Below are 16,975 nucleotides of genomic sequence, written 5' to 3'. Positions count from 1 at the left end.
GGGTCTGTGCGTGTCTCCTCCTGAAATTAAGGCAGGCGTCGGGGCCGGAGATGCTGGGCGGGAGGAAGACAGGTTGAGAGCACATCTCCCACCTCACTGCGTGCAGAGGTGGTGGGGAGGGAGATCGGCTGCCCGCGTCCCCTGCGGAGCAGCCCCTCAAGGGCAGTTTCAGGGGTCACTCCTTCTCCCTCACACACCGTGAAAAGTGAAAGTTTTCAAAATATTGTAATGCAAACAGAGCACGAAGTGTTCTGCTGTCATACATGACCACGGAGGGGGCGGCTCATCAGTGGAGGAGAGAGCAGGGCTCTGCTAGCCACCTTCCCATGCCTTGCTCCATGGCACTGGGCTCACCGCTTCGCTGGCCAGCAGCAGCCGGGATGCTCTTGGTGGACACCCGGGATGCTGGCAAAGACACCGCCCCCTGTACCAGGCTTGGTTTCTCTCTCCAAGCCACGGAGATTGCCTGAAGCTGGGACACGACACTTGGCTGAAGGTCTCAGCTGGTTTAGTGAAACCTAAAGAGCTCCTCTGGCTTCAAAACCATCAGCCTTTTGGCCCTTTGTGTCCTACACTGCAACTTCTGGACATCTTCCCTACAACCTCCCTTTGTACAGTCGAAGGCAACGCACGCTGTGAATATGATAACGTGGTGGGTATTGCCCCATCCAGCCATCCGGCTCGGCCCAGCCCACCGCTGGGTACCAGCCAGGCAAACCAGCTGCTCAAAACACCCCTAGTTTAGTCAAGCGTGGGATTTTCCAAGGTCTGCCATGCTTCATTACCAACACAGACAAGCCAATATCGCTGTACTGCTTCACTTCCCCCACCTGGGAAGAGGAAAACATTAAGAAATGGAAGGCACTAATTAAGAGGCACACGTTAAGGAAAAAAAAAAAAAAAAAAGTCAGCCCATTTTATTACACTTTGCTGACCCGGAGCTTCAAATCTCTTGGCTTCAAAAGGCAAAGACCAACCTCGATTAAAATTGCACAGATAGGCATTGATTTTGAAAAGCTTTCTAGTGCTACACCGTGTTTAGATTGAATTGCCTTATTAATCTAGTTGTTATCAGTTTGATTGTATAGCCAGCTCCACAAAGTACCAACCTGCTTCCTAATCCTATTATTTACAAAACGCTCTTCTTTTGACTTCTGTTGGGATGTTTTCCAGTGATAAGTCGCATCTATATGTGCTAATGCCATATTACTGGCTTATGCCATCCTTTCTCGTTTTTGCTTTGAGATTTTTCAAGCTGAATTTCCACTATCATCTAAGATATTATATAGGTCAAAACGCTCCGCGCTCAGATGTAAAGTGACACTGATTCATATATCAGAGGATAAAAAAGAAAAAATGTCTTATGGTTCAGGTCCAAATTTTCTCGGATGAATAATTTGTGACAAATCAGGTACGCGAAGACTTTTCTATTCACCCACTATGAATGGGCTGTTTAGGGTTTTTACTTCCCCTTTCATCGTTTTTCCCACTTCTTAAATGATTCTCTTAATTGTTGCTAGGTACGGTTCGGTCTTGCTTCGAGCAATTTCGATACGTGAAATCAAAGCTGCTTTGACTGAACAAGTAGGTCACACAGCCTCTTTGGGCGAGCGGGATCTCGAAGAGCAGGCTTTACACATCCATGTTCTCAGGCTTACAAATTCAAAAACGTGTTTTTCCATGGATATTTTACGACACCCGATTCCAAGTCCCGCTTCCCCCCAGCATCTGTGGCAGACAAAACACGTAGGAAGCGGGCACAAGAAGCATGAACGAGCTAGAAACTTCAGCCCTACCCAACCACCCCTTTAGCCACGTTTGTGGAGCCCATTCCTGGTGGAACAAAACCTCTGCCTCTTCCCGACCTTGGGCAACCTAAGTCCCCCTCTTCTCCCTCCTCCACATGGAAGAAAGGTAATAATCCCTTGGGAGATGGTTAAGCAGAATGTATCCACCTGAATTCCTCAGAACGAGAGTTCAGGGTGCCACGATTTTTATTTGAGGGGTTCAAATGATTAACGCCGACTAATTAAGTTTTCACAACTTGTTTTTGTGTTAGGGGCATTTTATGATCCTTGTTTTACAGCTGGGACACTTTGGGGTGAAGTGGCTTGGCCCGTAACACCAAAAAAATCACAGTCCCACAAGCCAGGATAGGAGCAGGCACTACGGGCTTACAGCAGACCTGTCCTCTTGAAAATGCTGCTCTGTGCGTGCTGAGAGCGAGCACGGCTCTTGCTGGGTGAGAAGGTAGGAGACATCACCCAGAGGACCCCAGGAATCGATGTGAAAAGGTCTCACTGGCCTGAAAAGTACGTGCAGGTCTCCTGAAATGGCTGCAGGCTGTACCCATAAAGCAGTCTGCACCCGTGAAGCAGTGCGTCTATTAAAAAAAAATTAAAAAAAAATCACCACCTATATTTACTTTGCTTTTTAAGGATTGCTCTGATGTTGTCCTCAGGACCTGCATTGCTATTTTCTACCTGAAGAGCACATGAGCGTGATGCCAGGCCTGGTCAGGGACCACCCTCTCAAAATCACTGCCCTCCCAGCCCACGGGCTGTCCCCAAGGCAGCTGGGTGGGCAGGGGACGCGGAGCGGGATGCTCACAGACCCTCTGCAGGATGCTGCTTTGTGGCCAGACGGACCCCGTCACTGTAACTAACAATTCTGGGGAAAGGGATACCCTGCCCAGCCTCTGGAAATTAAATACAAACACATACACTGCCCCCCTCCCCCCAGACTTGGTAGACTTGCTCCTGCTGACGCTCACGGTGCATTCACAGGCATGAGCCAGACCTTGCAACGTCAGGGATTAGCTGGCACCTGCAGGTCACCTCGTTAGAGACGGGCTCGGATGCTCCCACTGCCCTATTAAGTAAGTGGATTCATTTTGCTGACTGAGAGCAGCGCAGTCATTAAGCTGAGCCGTGCGCCCCCCGAGTCCCCAAAGCCGGGGCAGGATTTGCCGGGGCCAGTGCTGTGACTTGTGGCTCAGGACACAGGCGTCAGCCCTCCCTCCCCTTCCCCGAAACTCAGGGCTTGTGTTGAGACCAGCAGAGCAGCAAACGCGACTCTGGGGCTTTTGGGGGAAAACTGCCACATTTCCAAGTTGTCTATGAAAGAGGAATAATTGGCTTCCAAGTGCCAACCTGTCCAGCCTGTCCCACGGGGTGGAGAAGCAAAGGTGTCCCAAGAGCCCAAACCGAGAAAGAACCGAGCCCAGAGGCTGGAAACTGGGATTCCTTGGGAAATGTATCCTGGCCTTCCATCTCCACATCGGGGTCTTGCTGAAAAGATGGAAAAAGGACACATTGATCAACAAGTCCCCTTGTGGGCTTCTCACGAGCCAAGTGGTTTCTGTAGGGTTTAGGTCAAAGCCCACCCATATCCATAAAATGTTCTGCTATCACAGGAGAGACAAATTTGCGGAGGAAAGGCTTCACTGATGGTTAGCCCCACACATAAACCAGCTGCAAATCAGAAACAAAAGCCAAAACCAGGCGAGAAGCGACGAGATCAGAGATGCATTTTTGAACCTTGAGATCATGGACTCCAACACAACGTCATGCACTCGCCCTAACACTGGTCCTCTCCCATCCAGAAATGCAGCACAGGCAGGCTGGTTTCTCATCTCGCCTCCCTGTATCACATTTCATAACACACCGGGAGGAGCCAGGACATCCGACACTTGCTGATCAATCCCTGAGACATTCCACCAGTTGCCTTTGAGGCTTTCATCCCGGGGTGCGGAGCGGACTGCGATTAAGAGAAGCGGTGGCTGTTGGGTAGCCCTATGTACCCGCACTTCCCTGGCGAGCAAGGTTCTCTCTGTAGGGATTAATTTGGAAGACATTTCTAAATCATTTGTCTGCTAGGATGAAAGATCCTGCAATACATCTTGATGAGACGTTTGAAATCACACTTCGATGTGTTTAAAATCTCACTTGTTCATATTGTCACAGCTTGGCAGCCCGAGTGTCAAAAACTTCCTAAATATCAGGTGCTATTTTTTACTGCTCCCGAGTTTTCATTCTTCCCATCGAGCTGTACGACCGCGTTTGGGAGAGCGTGCCCGTACTGTGGCTTTCAGGAAAATCCCCTTGCCCCGCTGGGGTCCCGATGGAGCCGCGGCATACGAGCCGCAGGGACAGTGCTTGGGCAGCCGGGCTGGCGGGGTAGCATCTTCCAGCATTCCGAGGAGACTCGGTGTAAAAGCACCATCCGACGGCCTCGCTGCAGCTCACGGCACTTGCTGTTACCCGCCACGGGCAACGCAGATCCGTCAGTCTCGCGCAAACCAGCCTTGCTAATTTGCTCACCTCCTCCCACGCCCCAATCCCACCTCCATCACGTCGCCCATCCTGCAGGCTCCTTCCCCGGGACCACAAGAAGATGGGAAGGTCGGAGGCGCTCGGCGTCCCTACCTGTCGGGTGGTAACCGCCGCTCCGCATTGGCTCCCGCGTAAACGAGAGCAGGGTTTGGCCCTGAGGTTTCCGCCTGGCTGCAAATCACTGTGTGTAATGATTGCAAGCCTACGGCGAGGACGCGGGAATCAAGACACATGAGTTTGCAAAACAGAGACACCTATTGCTTAATAGGGAATAAGCCAATTAGCCTGAAACGCTTACGTGACAAAACTGGTGAAGAATCAGCAGGAACGGCACAGCTCTGGCAACTGAAGGACACGAGGCAATGGGAGGGACACCAGGGGATCGCTCTGTGCTGGGGTAACCAGAGCACCACAACCAAGTCCCTCTCCCTGCCTTGAGCCACCTGCCCTGAAAGCCCTGTGAGAGGCAGGAGGATGCTTGAACAGCCTGATGCCCGCGAGGGAGCCACGGCCCAGGTCTTTAAGGCTCTGCCCCCAAGCCAGCACACTCTTTCCTGAGCCAGAAAAGTGTCACCCGCACCTGTGGAGTGTCAGGTCTCACATCCACAAGCGTTCACCATAACATCAGCATGGCCCAAATCCATCACCCTGTCATGCCCTTGTTTTATCGCTGCTCTAAAGACAAAGTAATCATGCGCTCGCAGGGCTCAAATGTCACAGACTTCACGTCTCCCCATCCTGCAGGACCTTACTCCTTCCTCCATCTCAGGTCTTCCATTAGAAGTTTAACCCTGGCATCGGTTCAGTTTCTTTGGCTGCGCTAATGAAACAGCCAGCAAAGAAAAAGAGATTGAAGCAGGCAGAAAGGACCCAATTGAGGAGATTGGGGTGGGTGAGTGTTTGTGTATTTAGCTTTCCCCTTCTGGAAGGGAGAAGGGAAAAAAAAAACCAAGAGCCCAGCCAAGATCTAGAAAGAAACTGAGACAAAAGGCTCACTGCTTAAAAAACATGTCTACACTGTACATTTTTCCTGAGATGATTTTTTTCAGCCAACAGAGCAGAGCTATCAGGGAGCGCAAACAGCAGCGCATCAGTCTTGCGGCAGATCCTGTCACCCTGAGCGTTCGCGTCCCGAAAGACAGAAATCCCAGTGGCTCCTGCAGCATCTCGAATGCCAGATACCTTGGGAAATGGGAACAGTTCAGTACGAAACGATACCATGTCTGAAGGGCCCTGGGTCCTCAGGCTCATCCTCCCACACCCGCCTCTTCCCTGCTCTTCCCGCTGCTCCGTGCAGGCCCTTGCAATACTCAAGGTCTCATGTGGTTTCTTCTTTTGCTGTTGACGTGGATGCTGAGGACCTCTCCTGGGCAGCGACGTCCTCCTGGGACGGGTACAAGCATCCTCAAAGTACCATCGTGTGCCTACAGAGAGGGTCGTAAGCGGCTGGATGAGAGCTGCGCCCCGCAACTGCCTGAGCTATTTGCCCACCACCAGAGGCACTCACCAGCAATGGAGTTGTCCCAGGACCTTTGCAGGGACTTAGTCCCCAGATGATGATGTCCAGATGCCAAATATCGAAGAGCCAGCAGTGGTTTCAGAGCTCGGTCTCCTCTTTCCTGGCCCATAGAGCTACGCCGTGGAAATCCAGGTGGCAGTAAGAAGTAGTTTAATTACCAACTGAGCAGCTGCTGGTTGACAGTCGAGTGTGCTTCTGGGTGTCTGAAAAAGCGCTGGAGATGCCTTATGACGATGCTTAACCTTCACAGGGAAAACATGTCCCCTTTTGTAGCCGCTGGCTGAAAGCTGAATTATATCCCTGAGGATGCCAGTAAAGCCTGGGCTGGGAGGTGACGGGTCATGGTGGAAAACCCATCCTTCGATGCGGAGCTGCCAGACGCACAGGCGACACCCCGAGCCCACTGCGATGATGTTTGATTGAAGGAGGCCTTGAGAGAGCACTTCAAAACTGCATCGTGACTGTAACAATATGTGCTTTTAAAAACAGTCCTACCCATGGAGAGAGCTGGGCAGGAAGGGACGGCGTGCTCGGCATGCCGATGGCCAGCCTGGGCAGGTTTTTTTGTGTGTGTGTGTGTGTGTTTGAGATATTCCCAGTAGATTTCTGTATGCAATAACAAGGATTTCATCTGCAACAGCAATAAGAGAGTCCAGCGCTTAAATTTGGAAAGAGCTGACCCGGTGCACGAGCAGCCAGCTCAAGAATCAAAGGCTGCGCAAACAAGGGCAAAGGGGTCCAGGAAGGCTGGACGCTCTTCAAGAAGGAAATCTTAAAGGCCCAGGAGCAGGCTGTCCCCAAGTGTCGCAAGTCTAAAGGGCAGGGAAAATGGCCAGTCTGGATGAATAAAGAACTTCTGATGGGACTTAGGAATAAAAGGAGGGTTTACCACCTTTGGAAGAAGGGACAGGCAGCTCAGGAGGAGTACAGAGATCTCGTTAGGTTATACAGAGAGAAAATTAGGAAGGCAAAAGCCCAGCTGGAGCTCAACTTGGCCACTAACATTAAGGACAACAAAAAAAGCTTTTATAAATACATCAACAAAAAGAAAGCCAGGGAGAATCTTCATCCCTTACTGGATGCAGGGGGGAAAGCTGCAACCAAGGACGAGGAGAAGGCTGAGATACTTAATGCCTTCTTTGCCTCCGTCTTCAATAGTCAAACCAGCGATCCCCAGGGTGTTCAGCCTCCTGAGCTGGAAGATAAGGATGGAGAGCAGAACAGCCCACCCATAATCCAGGAGGAAGTAGTCAATGATCTGCTTCTGCACCTAGACACACATAAGTCTATGGGGCTGGATGGGATTCACCCAAGAGTACTCAGGGAGCTGGCGGGAGAGCTCAGCAAGCCTCTCTCCATCATTTATCAACAATCCTGGTCAACAGGGCAGGTACCAGATGACTGGAGGGTGACTAATGTGATGCCCATCTACAAGAAGGGTCGGAAGGAGGATCCGGGGAACTACAGGCCTGTCAGCCTGACCTCAGTACCAGGAAAGATCATGGAGAGGATCATCTTGAGTGAGCTCTCACGGCAAGTGCAGGGCAGCCAAGGGATCAGGGCCAACCAGCATGGGTTTAGGAAAGGGAGGTCCTGCTGAACCAACCTGATCTCTTTCTATGACCATGTGACCCACCTTCTGGATGCGAGGAAGGCTGTGGACGTTGTCTATCTGGACTTTGGTAAGGCCTTTGACACCGTCCCCCACAGCGTTCTCCTGGAGAAGCTGGCGAATCATGGCATAGACAAGTGTACTCTTCACTGGGTAAAAATCTGGCTGGATGGCCGTGCCCAGAGAGTTGTGATTAACGGGGTGAAATCCTCTTGGCGGTCGGTCACCAGTGGTGTCCCTCAGTTTTGGGGCCAGTTTTGTTTAATATCTTTACCAATGATCTGGATGAGGGGATTGAGTGCACCCTCAGTAAGTTTGCAGACAACACCAAACTAGGTGGGAGAGTTGATCTGCTTGAGGGTAGCAAGGCTCTACAGAGGGACCTGGACAGGCTGGATCCATGGGCCAAGGCCAACTGTATGAGGTTTCATAAGGCCAAGTGCCAGGTCCTGCATTTCGGTCACAACAACCCCAAGCAACGCTACAGGCTTGAGGAAGAGTGGCTGGAAAGCTGCCCGGCAGAAAAGGACCTGGGGGTGCTGGTGGACGGCCAGCTTAACATGAGCCAGCAGTGTGCCCAGGTGGCCAACAGCATTCTGGCTTGTATCAGGAATAGTGTGGCCAGCAGGAGTAGGGAAGTGATGGTGCCTCTGTACTCGGCACTGGTGAGGCCTCACCTCAAGTCCCCTCTGTACAAGAGGGACATTGAGGTGCTGGAGCGTGTCCAGAGGAGAGCTACCAGGATGGTGAGGGGTCTGGAGACCAGGTCATACGAGGAGAGGCTGAGGGAGCTGGGCATGTTTAGCTTGGAGAAGAGGAAGCTGAGGGGAGACCTCATTGCCCTCTACAACTACCTGAAAGGAGGTTGGAGAGAGGTGGGTGTTGGCCTCTTCTCCCAAGGGAATAATGACAGGACCAGAGGAAATGGTCTGAAGTTGCGGCAGGGGAGGTTTAGATTAGATATTAGGAAGAATTACTTTACTGAAGGAGTGGTCAGGCACTGGAACAGCCTGCCCAGGGAGGGGGTTGAGTCACCATCCCTAGAGGTATTTAAGAAACGTCTAGATTTGGCACTTCAGGGCATGCTATAGTGTGTGGTTGGACTCGATCTCAAAGGTCCTTTCCAACCATGAAGATTCTATGATTCTAAGGAACCTCAGAAGGGTCAATAGCAAGATCAGGGTGACGAAGCTGATGACCGCCTGGCAAAGGAAAGCATCCGTAAATCTGATGGCATTTTTGCTTTGTAGCGTCACCCCCAAGAGCGACGATCACCCCTGGGCTGGTGCAGGGACTCCTCCTAATGGGGTGACCCCATGGCCGGACACAGCATTTGTGCTGTGGCATCACTCACTGCTTCAGGAGGACCATTTCGGTCCCACTGCCCACACACTGAGCACCTTTGCCATGCGCCGCCCCCCCCCGGCTCACTTTCCTTCCTGTTCCTGGCTCCTGGTCCTCTCACCCTGCACCATCGCCGCTACCACGATGGGTTCGGGCAGCACCATGCCCTCCTCCCTGCATCAGCCCTTTCGCTTCCCGATCGGAGCCAGTGCCGCTGCTCTTGATGAGGATGAACCTCCCAGGCCACCCCACCATCAAGGCTCCTGCTCAGCCAAGAAAAGGCATTGTTTAGGTTTACGGTGGGAACAGAAAGAAAAAGCAGCTGTAAAAATGCTCTTTTTTCTTTTTGTTCTTTTTTTTCTATTGCGTTGCAAGGGGCAGAGCTGTTGACACCCACCTGCTCTGTCGCGGTGTTTGCTGAAGGACACTCTGCTCCCACAGTGAATCTACTGTGCCAGGGAACTCCCCTGTTCCCAGAGGCAACTGGGGATGGAAACCAGAGAACTGGCAAAATAATTATTGTCCGGTGTTGGAGTTTGGGCTTATTTCTTGTGGCTGAGGATGACCCAGGCCCAGGGAAAAACAAGTGATGGAGGCAATTAGGGATGGAGACCTCAGGGATGAATAAACAAAATACCTGTAGCCTGAAAGCCCAAGGAAAGAGAAAGGAGCTCCTGTGAAACGCTTTCCTGGAAGATCAAAAGCACATCTGGCACGCAGGTAGGCACCGACAAACAGATGTTCAAGCAGAATAACTATGGTCGCTGCAGAGAATACAAGAGAAAACAGAACCCTTTGTCCCGGAGAGGCCAGGAGGGCTCTCGGTGGCCGCGGGACCTGCTGTGTCACTGCTGGCCACGGTCCCAGGGCTTCGCTCGCTGCCCAGGAGCACGGCAGGGGCAGGGAGGAATGGGCACCGTACTGCTGACGGCTGAAGCACTTAACCTCACCGTTAGCTGCTCAACAAGCCTTCGCTAAACGAACCGACATTTGCAACTCCTTGTTCTCTGCAGGGAGAAAAAGGTTTCCTTTGCTTTCCAGACTAGAATCGTGCCTTTGCGGGGTTAGAGATGGGAAACAAAAAGCCCACCTGGGCAACAGGGAAATTTGAAGCCCTTGTGGGAGCTGCTGCGCTCTCTTCACGGCTCTGGACTGGCCGTGGCTTCAGCAACCCTGCACCCAAGAAGCTCTGGCTGGGGACACGCATCCTCCTACCACAGCCACCACCCTCCTCACTGCAACCTCAGAAATTCCCTCCTTGGGGGGTCTCACAAGCTGCCGACTGTCAGGACTGGACCGAAGAGTAACTTTTCACCAACTGTACTGGAAAGCCTTTAGAGGGACTGGTTACATTCACAGTGCTGGCCTTTCTTTTCGTGCCACTGGATTGCTCGCGGGTCTGCTAGCGCTTTCCACCCTGCTGCTCCCAGCCCTCCCGCCGGACACCGCTCCCCTGTGGGTACCACTGCTCCTGCTATTCCCTCGGAGCTCAGCTACGGAGATGTATCTCCTTCAGCTTGCCCTAGGCAGGAGCACAGGGGTTTTGGGCATGTCTTTGTGGCAGCCACCCCTGCCCCTGTGGGGCAGTGGGAGATGAAGGAGTGCTTTACAGGGAAGAAGGGGAGCTCTGCAGCCGACCTGAAATTGGCTGCTTGAGCTCAAGTTATCGTCAGAAGAGTTGCAATCAAAGCCTACACCGAGTATTTTCTTACTCAAATCAGTGCTCCAACATTGCTTTTATTTTCCAGCCCGATGCGTCACGGGGCTTTTGTCAGAGCCCTGCCGTACCCAGCGAGTACAAAGGTCTCTCTGCTGGCTCCATTTACATGAATAGTTACAGGGTGCCCGTGGGTTCTGTCCTGCAGAGAGGTTTTACTCCTCCAGACCGACCCGGATAATTGTTGGCTCGCCTGCACCCGCTGTGTGAGTGCACAAAAGTGTATGTTGGTAGAACACAGCACTTTTTTCAACACAACTTTCTGGTGGAGAGCAAGTCTTCGACTGACTCTGGGTCAGGCGCAGTAAATCACAGCCTGAAAGACCTAAGCAGGACATTTATAGTCCAGGGACCAACCTCCACGAGAAGCGTTAAGACTACAGCACACCACAGACCACTCAGAGCAAGCACATCAGCCCCCATAAAGGACACAAAATCTCTTTCTGGCATTCCTGAGCCTTTGAAAGGCAGGCATTAGAAAAGGGCACATGAGGAAAAAGTGGCAATTTACTGACAAGCTTCCAGGTAGGCCGGCAATATTAGATACTCCAATTCATCACTTAAAAAGAGCAGAATATAATTCCTCTTGTAATCAGGATGGAAAGGCATGTGGCCTGGACCAGCAGAGAAAAGATTGACTCATATTAAGTCCAACCCATTACCAAGTGTCAAGTGCTCCCTAAGATGGCTCACACGCTAATTTGAGAAGTCACCTGGTGGCAGCGGGTCACCAGCTCCCTCTACAGACAATCAGGACACAGCCGGACCCCTGCAGAACTGCTACAGCAGATGCATAATAACAAAGAGTCCCTTTAAACTGCCACCAAGGAGCAGAATTTTCCTCCTCGTCACCGGCAATAATTATTCCGCTCGACTCCGAGTCCTTTGTCTTCCTCCACGGTGAGTGGTCTGGCCCGCTCCCCTACCCCGGGGTGGATGAAGAAATGGCTGCGATTGCCTTAGTGCTCCCCAAGGCAGACGCCGATGTGTCTTTTGTTTCTTTCCAGGGAAACAAAGAGCCGGAGCGATGGAGGGAAAATGTAGGCGCCACCGGGCTGCAAGAAAAGTTCAGCCGCCCGGAACCAGGTGGTTGTTCGGAAACAAAGTGCCAAGACCGTTCGCAACGGCAATACTTCACCGGCAGCAGCACCCGCCGGCGAGCGTGAGGAGCGAGCCGAGGCGAGCGTGAGGAGCACGCCTGCCTTCCCTCCCACCGACATCCCCCGGCACCGCAACTCCAGCCACGCGTGTGTAGGTGACACATACACACAATGACGGGGACGTAGCGGGATGAAAACCCGCGTGCAGGGGCGGCTGCAGGGTGAGGGGACCGGGCTAACGAGAGCGACACGGCGTCGGGAGCCAGAAACTGCTGAATTTTCATCCTTGCCTTGACACCTCTTTGTTTCAGCATCTCCCGTCTGCAGGAGGTGGTATAATAATATCTGGAGGAGCAAGACGGGACTGCTTAAGGAGCAAACATCTTTCTCAGCATCCTCTGCCAGGCAGAGCATCTCCAGCTGCCCTCAGCTCCTACCTCCCTTCACCTGCGATGCTGGGAACTTACTGCCCATGGAAACAGCATGGTTTTGTTTTTTTTTTTTTTTCGGTCGTCCTTTTGTCAGTAAGATTATGCTCTTACTCTGTACCTAATGAACACTTTGTTCTTTCTTTCTGTGATTTCTCAGTATTCGTAGGTGAGAGAAATATGTTCCCCCCCGCTCCCACCCGTATGAGGCATATTCTTCCAAAGACAATCCAAATCGCAGGCAGGGGGCAGGGTATGTGTAAAAGTGGGCAAGCTGTTCGCGCCTCACAATAATTAGAGAGTGTTTTGGTGCCAAGGAAAAAGAAGAAAAGAGTTGCACCTGCCTGCATTTCCCAGCCCCCCTCGGTGGCTGTGAGCCTGCCAGGGGACACCTGGCCAGCCCTTCGCTTTCCTCAATGCTTGGGCCGCACTGACCAAAGCGAAGGTGGTCGATGGGGGTGTGGAGGAGGATGCTGAGCCACACGATCCACCAGACAAATATTCCTGACCTGGGGGAGAGCTGTACAAACACCTGGTACCTCCCAAACCACTCACGCAGAGGAGCTATTCCCCCCCGGACACACAAAGAGCTCCTGGAAAACTTTGGAAGGGTATCTTTCACTATGCTGTTGTGCACTTCTGCTGTCACACAGTCCCCTTTACATACAGGCCCTGTTTGCAAAAGATACTCCGATCGTGTGGCCCTCAAAGTTGAAAACCCTTTATCATCCCCTGAACTGCTGTCGATCGGGCACTCAGCTTTCCCACCTCTCCCCCACAAAACACTTCAGCCAGGTCAGAGCATCGTGTGGACCATCCCTGGTACCACGGCAGCACACAGGGATGAAGCGCTCTTTGTGCCAGGCTCCTGCGCGAAGAGTTTAGGGTGTAAAATGAATGGTGTTTGGCGCCTTGCTGTGTTTGGGATGAGGGAGTTCATCAAACCCAAACCACTTCGGAGATGCAATAGGGAAAAGAAGTGTGTGGGAGAGGGCAAGGCAAGAGAAAGGGTCAGTTTGCCCTACTTCAGGATTACTTCTTAATAGAGCAGGGTCCCACCTTTGCTTTGTGCATCCCTGTATCGGAAGCACAGCTGATGTGGGAGCTTACCTATGGAAAAACGGTCTGGGACTAACACATATCAGAGGGCACCAGATTGCAGGACCCCTCCTTCGCTCCCCGGGGCGTAAGGTGCTCCTCTCCTTTGCTAGTTACCTTTTGCACTATTATTTCTGAAAAGCCGTATGAAACGAGCTGCTCACCGTTTCTACAGAACTCATCTGACCCTGTTGCCGTCTCTGCCGCTGCACCGCTTGGCAGTACTTCCTTGGAGGAACTACAGCAACAAACTCAGATGCCAGGGCTTGGAGATAAGCAGCCAGCAAACATCTAATTTCCATACAACGTACAGAAAAGAGAAAAAAAACACCAACCCAAACACTAGGAATCCCTGATGAACCAGGGTGAAAAACAGGACAAGTAAGTAACAAAACAGAATAGATTTTCAATAAGGGCACAGCAAGTTCCGGCGGACAGATCTAGCAGATAGACAAGGAGAGAGAAGAAAGAACAGAAGCCGGAAAAGAAAATGGGAGGAAAGCAAAGGGATCGGAGCAGTCTGTCCGATGGGGAGGACGCTTCAGAAGCTTTTCATTTCCTTTATTATTATATAGATAGTGCCAGCTCATTGCAGAGCAACAATTAATCTAGCCTGGTAACCCGCGGTCCGGTGCTGGGTGTTTCTGGACAAGGCTACTCCCCTTTAAGCACTTCTTGCCTGTGGCACCCAATATAATATAACAATGAAACAATGACAAACATCACTGCATTTCGTTTATAATTTTAGTCCCGAGTGCCAGGTATTTGTTTTGATGTGACGCTGTGGGCAACGCCACCTGGTCCCAAACGGAAAGATCTTCTGCTATTTGGGCACTACGAGTGCACCCCACACTGCTGGAATTATTGGGTTTGTTTTCCTGTGCTACTGTAGTGAGTTCCTCAAGTTAATACAAACCCTCCTCTCGGCATTTGTTCCTCTCATCCCCTAAGTTTCCAAGCAGCCCCCAGAGACAGGGTTTATGGGGTGGGTGGGGTGTTGCTCCTCTCCTCAGCCTTAGGGGCTGCTTTAGTCCCTGCCAGGCAGGGCACCTGCAGGTAAGCACCTGTCCTGGAGGCAACCGGGGAGGGGTGATCACAAAGCCTGTGGGGACAGAAAAGTGGGTTCAGCTCTCCCACCCTGCTCCATCACCCCCACCCAACTGGTCCCTGCTCAGTCTCTCCCACCCTGTGGACTGGTCCATGCTCCAGCACCCTGCAGACTGGTCCCTTATCCATCATGTCCGCAAGCTAGTGCCCTCTCCACCATGCCCATCCAGACGAGCACTGGCACCCAAACCCCCTGGGCTGCAACTTGCCCCACCATACCCGGCCAGCAAACCGCCTGCACCAACATCCCACTTAGGGACCTGCTCCATCAGTCCACCAACACCTGAGCACTGCCCACGCCCAAACCCCTCTCTCCAGACCAGTATTTGCTCCAACGTCTCTAACCAGACTGGTACCCGCTCCAGCATCCCTACCCAGACCTGCACCTGATTGTGCATCCCTACTCGGACCAGGACGTCAATGTCTCTAGTGGGACTGGCACCTGTTCCAGCATCCCCACCCGGACAGGAACCTCAGTGTCTCTAACGGGACCGGTACCGGCTCCAGCATCCCCACCCGGACCGGTACCCCAGCACCTCTAACGGGAGCGCTACCAGCTCCCGCACCCTTGCCCGGACCGCCGTGGCTACCCCCCGACCCCCTGCCCCGGCGTGCTCCGTCCTGCCCGGCCGGGGGGGCGGTCCCGCCCGGGGCTGCCGCCGGCTCCGCGGCGCTGCGCGGGAGCGGAGCGAGCTCCCTTCCCACTTCGGCGCGGCAAGAAACCGGGAGAGCCGGAGACAAAGAAACTGTCGGGCTCCCCCCCCCGCCACTCCAGCCCTCCGCCGCCGCCTCCTCCGCCTCCAGCACCCCCATCCTCCGCGCCCCTCCGCGCCGCGGAAGGGGGTATTTACCCGCTCTCCTCCTCGATCTCGGAGATATCGGCGAAGATGAGGAAACCGACAAGCAGCGTGAGCAACGCCAGCGTCCAGCCCCGGCACGGCAGCGGCATGGCTCCCGGGCTGGGCTGGGCAGGGCAGGGCCGGGCCCCTCCGCGCCGCTCCGCGGGGTGCGGAGCAGCGGCTCCGCGTCCCGGCTCGGCGACACCGCCGCCGCCGCCGCCCGGCGGGGCCGCTCCGCCCCTCAGCGCCCGCGGAGCGCCCGTCCCGCCCCGCCCGGCGCGGGGAGGGGGCGGACGGGGCGGGCTCTGCCCCCGCTGCCCCCCGACGGGAAAGTTTGCGGGGCGTCCCGGCAGCGGCTGCCCCTCGTTCCAGGGATGCGGGGGACACACACACGCACACCCCCGCCACCTCCCCGCCCTCCGGTGCCACCCCCCGAGCTTTTTGTTGGGGGTCCCCCTGCGCGGCCGCGGAGCGTCCCCTCCCGTGCGCCCACCGGCGCGGTGCGGCGGGGTCAGTCCCGGCCTTGGAGGCGGGGGGGGGGGGGCGGGTACGGGCAGGCGCGTGGTTTCTGCCCGAAAGGGCAAAAACTGTCATCAAATAAGACACAGCTACTCTTTGCGATGGCGGTGATTGTGCCTTGTCCTCTCCTGCAAGGCGCCTGCAACAGAGCCGAGCTTTTGGGGTGGCAAACGGTTTGTTTACAAAGATGATAAATAACTCATCACACCTATCCCTATTACTATTAATACCCATTTTGGTAACAACAATGCTTTGCATTACTATAAATACCGGCTGTCACAACCACACCAGCCCTGCCACGATTCTTGGGATCTCGCCGGAGTTGAAACAGGCAGAATTTATTAAGCACAAACCACGCAAGGGGCTCCGCTTCTGGAGGCGCTTGGATGCATCGCTGCCACATTCACAGCCCCTGTGAGCAACCTCTTGCAGGCTCTGTGGATTTCGTTACGGAGCGAGAAAAGGCTGCAGTTTCTACCCAGAAAGAGAGATGAAAGTTGGGAAGAAGGAAAAAGGCACCATCTGGAGCGAAGAAAGGTCAAAATAAGACCAAGAGGTCCTTTCCCTACACCCCTGTTATCTGTTGGTGCAGCGCCAGCCCGGGAGAGGAGAAGCCGGCTGTGCCAGGGTTAGGTGAGGCCAGTCTGGCAGAGTGTCTCCAAAGCCAAGCATAATTCTTTCGGACCAGAAAGTTGCTGAAAATCAGAATATCTGGTGATATATGCACCACCGAGCCGGAGAGGGCCGCGGTGGATTTATAATGCAGCAGATAGAAGAAGCACAGATGTGTTGAGAGAGAGAGATACTAATTGCTTACATATTTAAAACAGCATCTTTAGTCTGAATGGGAGGCACCATTAAGCAAACCAGAGCTATTAACTGGGGCCACTTGGAAAGCTGCCATTTTCCCTTCTGCACAGGGCTTTTCGCACCAATACAAAAGTGTGTTGCTCGGGGGGTGTGTGTGTGATGTGTGTCAGTGTTGTGTGATTCCTACCCAGGGTGCCGAGGGGATTTGCACTGGGATAAGCATGTCCATACGTACGGGGATGGGTGACACCGGTACTGCGTACGGGAAGGCGTACTCGGCAGAGGACTTTTCTCTTTATCTGGATTAAATGGTGGAAGGAGCCTGTGATTTCCTGGGGATGCTGAAGCTCTTGTGGACGGAGGAGACAAACAAATCATCGTTACATTTATAGGGGGAAAAATACAACATAGGTGAGTCTGGTACAATTACACCATAGTATATATGGCAAATTTACAGTCCAGTATACAGCTTTTATAATAGAGCATATTCAGGCCCCTGGGGAGAAAGTGATTTTAGGTGGTGTAAGTAGCCCCATAATTTACCTTCT

At 53.2% G+C, this 16,975-nt stretch overlaps 1 protein-coding gene across 2 annotated transcripts in view; it reads right to left on the bottom strand.

The window, feature by feature from the left end:
* The window catches only part of ST8SIA2 (ST8 alpha-N-acetyl-neuraminide alpha-2,8-sialyltransferase 2), a 35,975-nt gene extending 20,621 nt beyond the window's left edge, over positions 1 to 15,354 (bottom strand). For both annotated transcript variants that reach the window (XM_063347213.1, XM_063347214.1), the window contains exon 1: positions 15,111 to 15,354. In XM_063347213.1, coding sequence (XP_063203283.1) covers positions 15,111 to 15,208 — 98 coding nt within the window. In that variant the 5' untranslated portion in view covers positions 15,209 to 15,354. The remainder of the gene's footprint in view (positions 1 to 15,110) is intronic.
* Between the last annotated feature and the right edge of the window lie 1,621 nt (positions 15,355 to 16,975).

The sequence above is a fragment of the Chroicocephalus ridibundus genome, chromosome 9 (genome assembly GCF_963924245.1).
Source record: "Chroicocephalus ridibundus chromosome 9, bChrRid1.1, whole genome shotgun sequence".
In the NCBI taxonomy this organism is placed as follows: Eukaryota; Metazoa; Chordata; class Aves; order Charadriiformes; family Laridae; genus Chroicocephalus; species Chroicocephalus ridibundus.
Note: the sequence above shows the minus strand (reverse complement) of the source record. Positions and strands in the feature narration are given on the sequence as shown.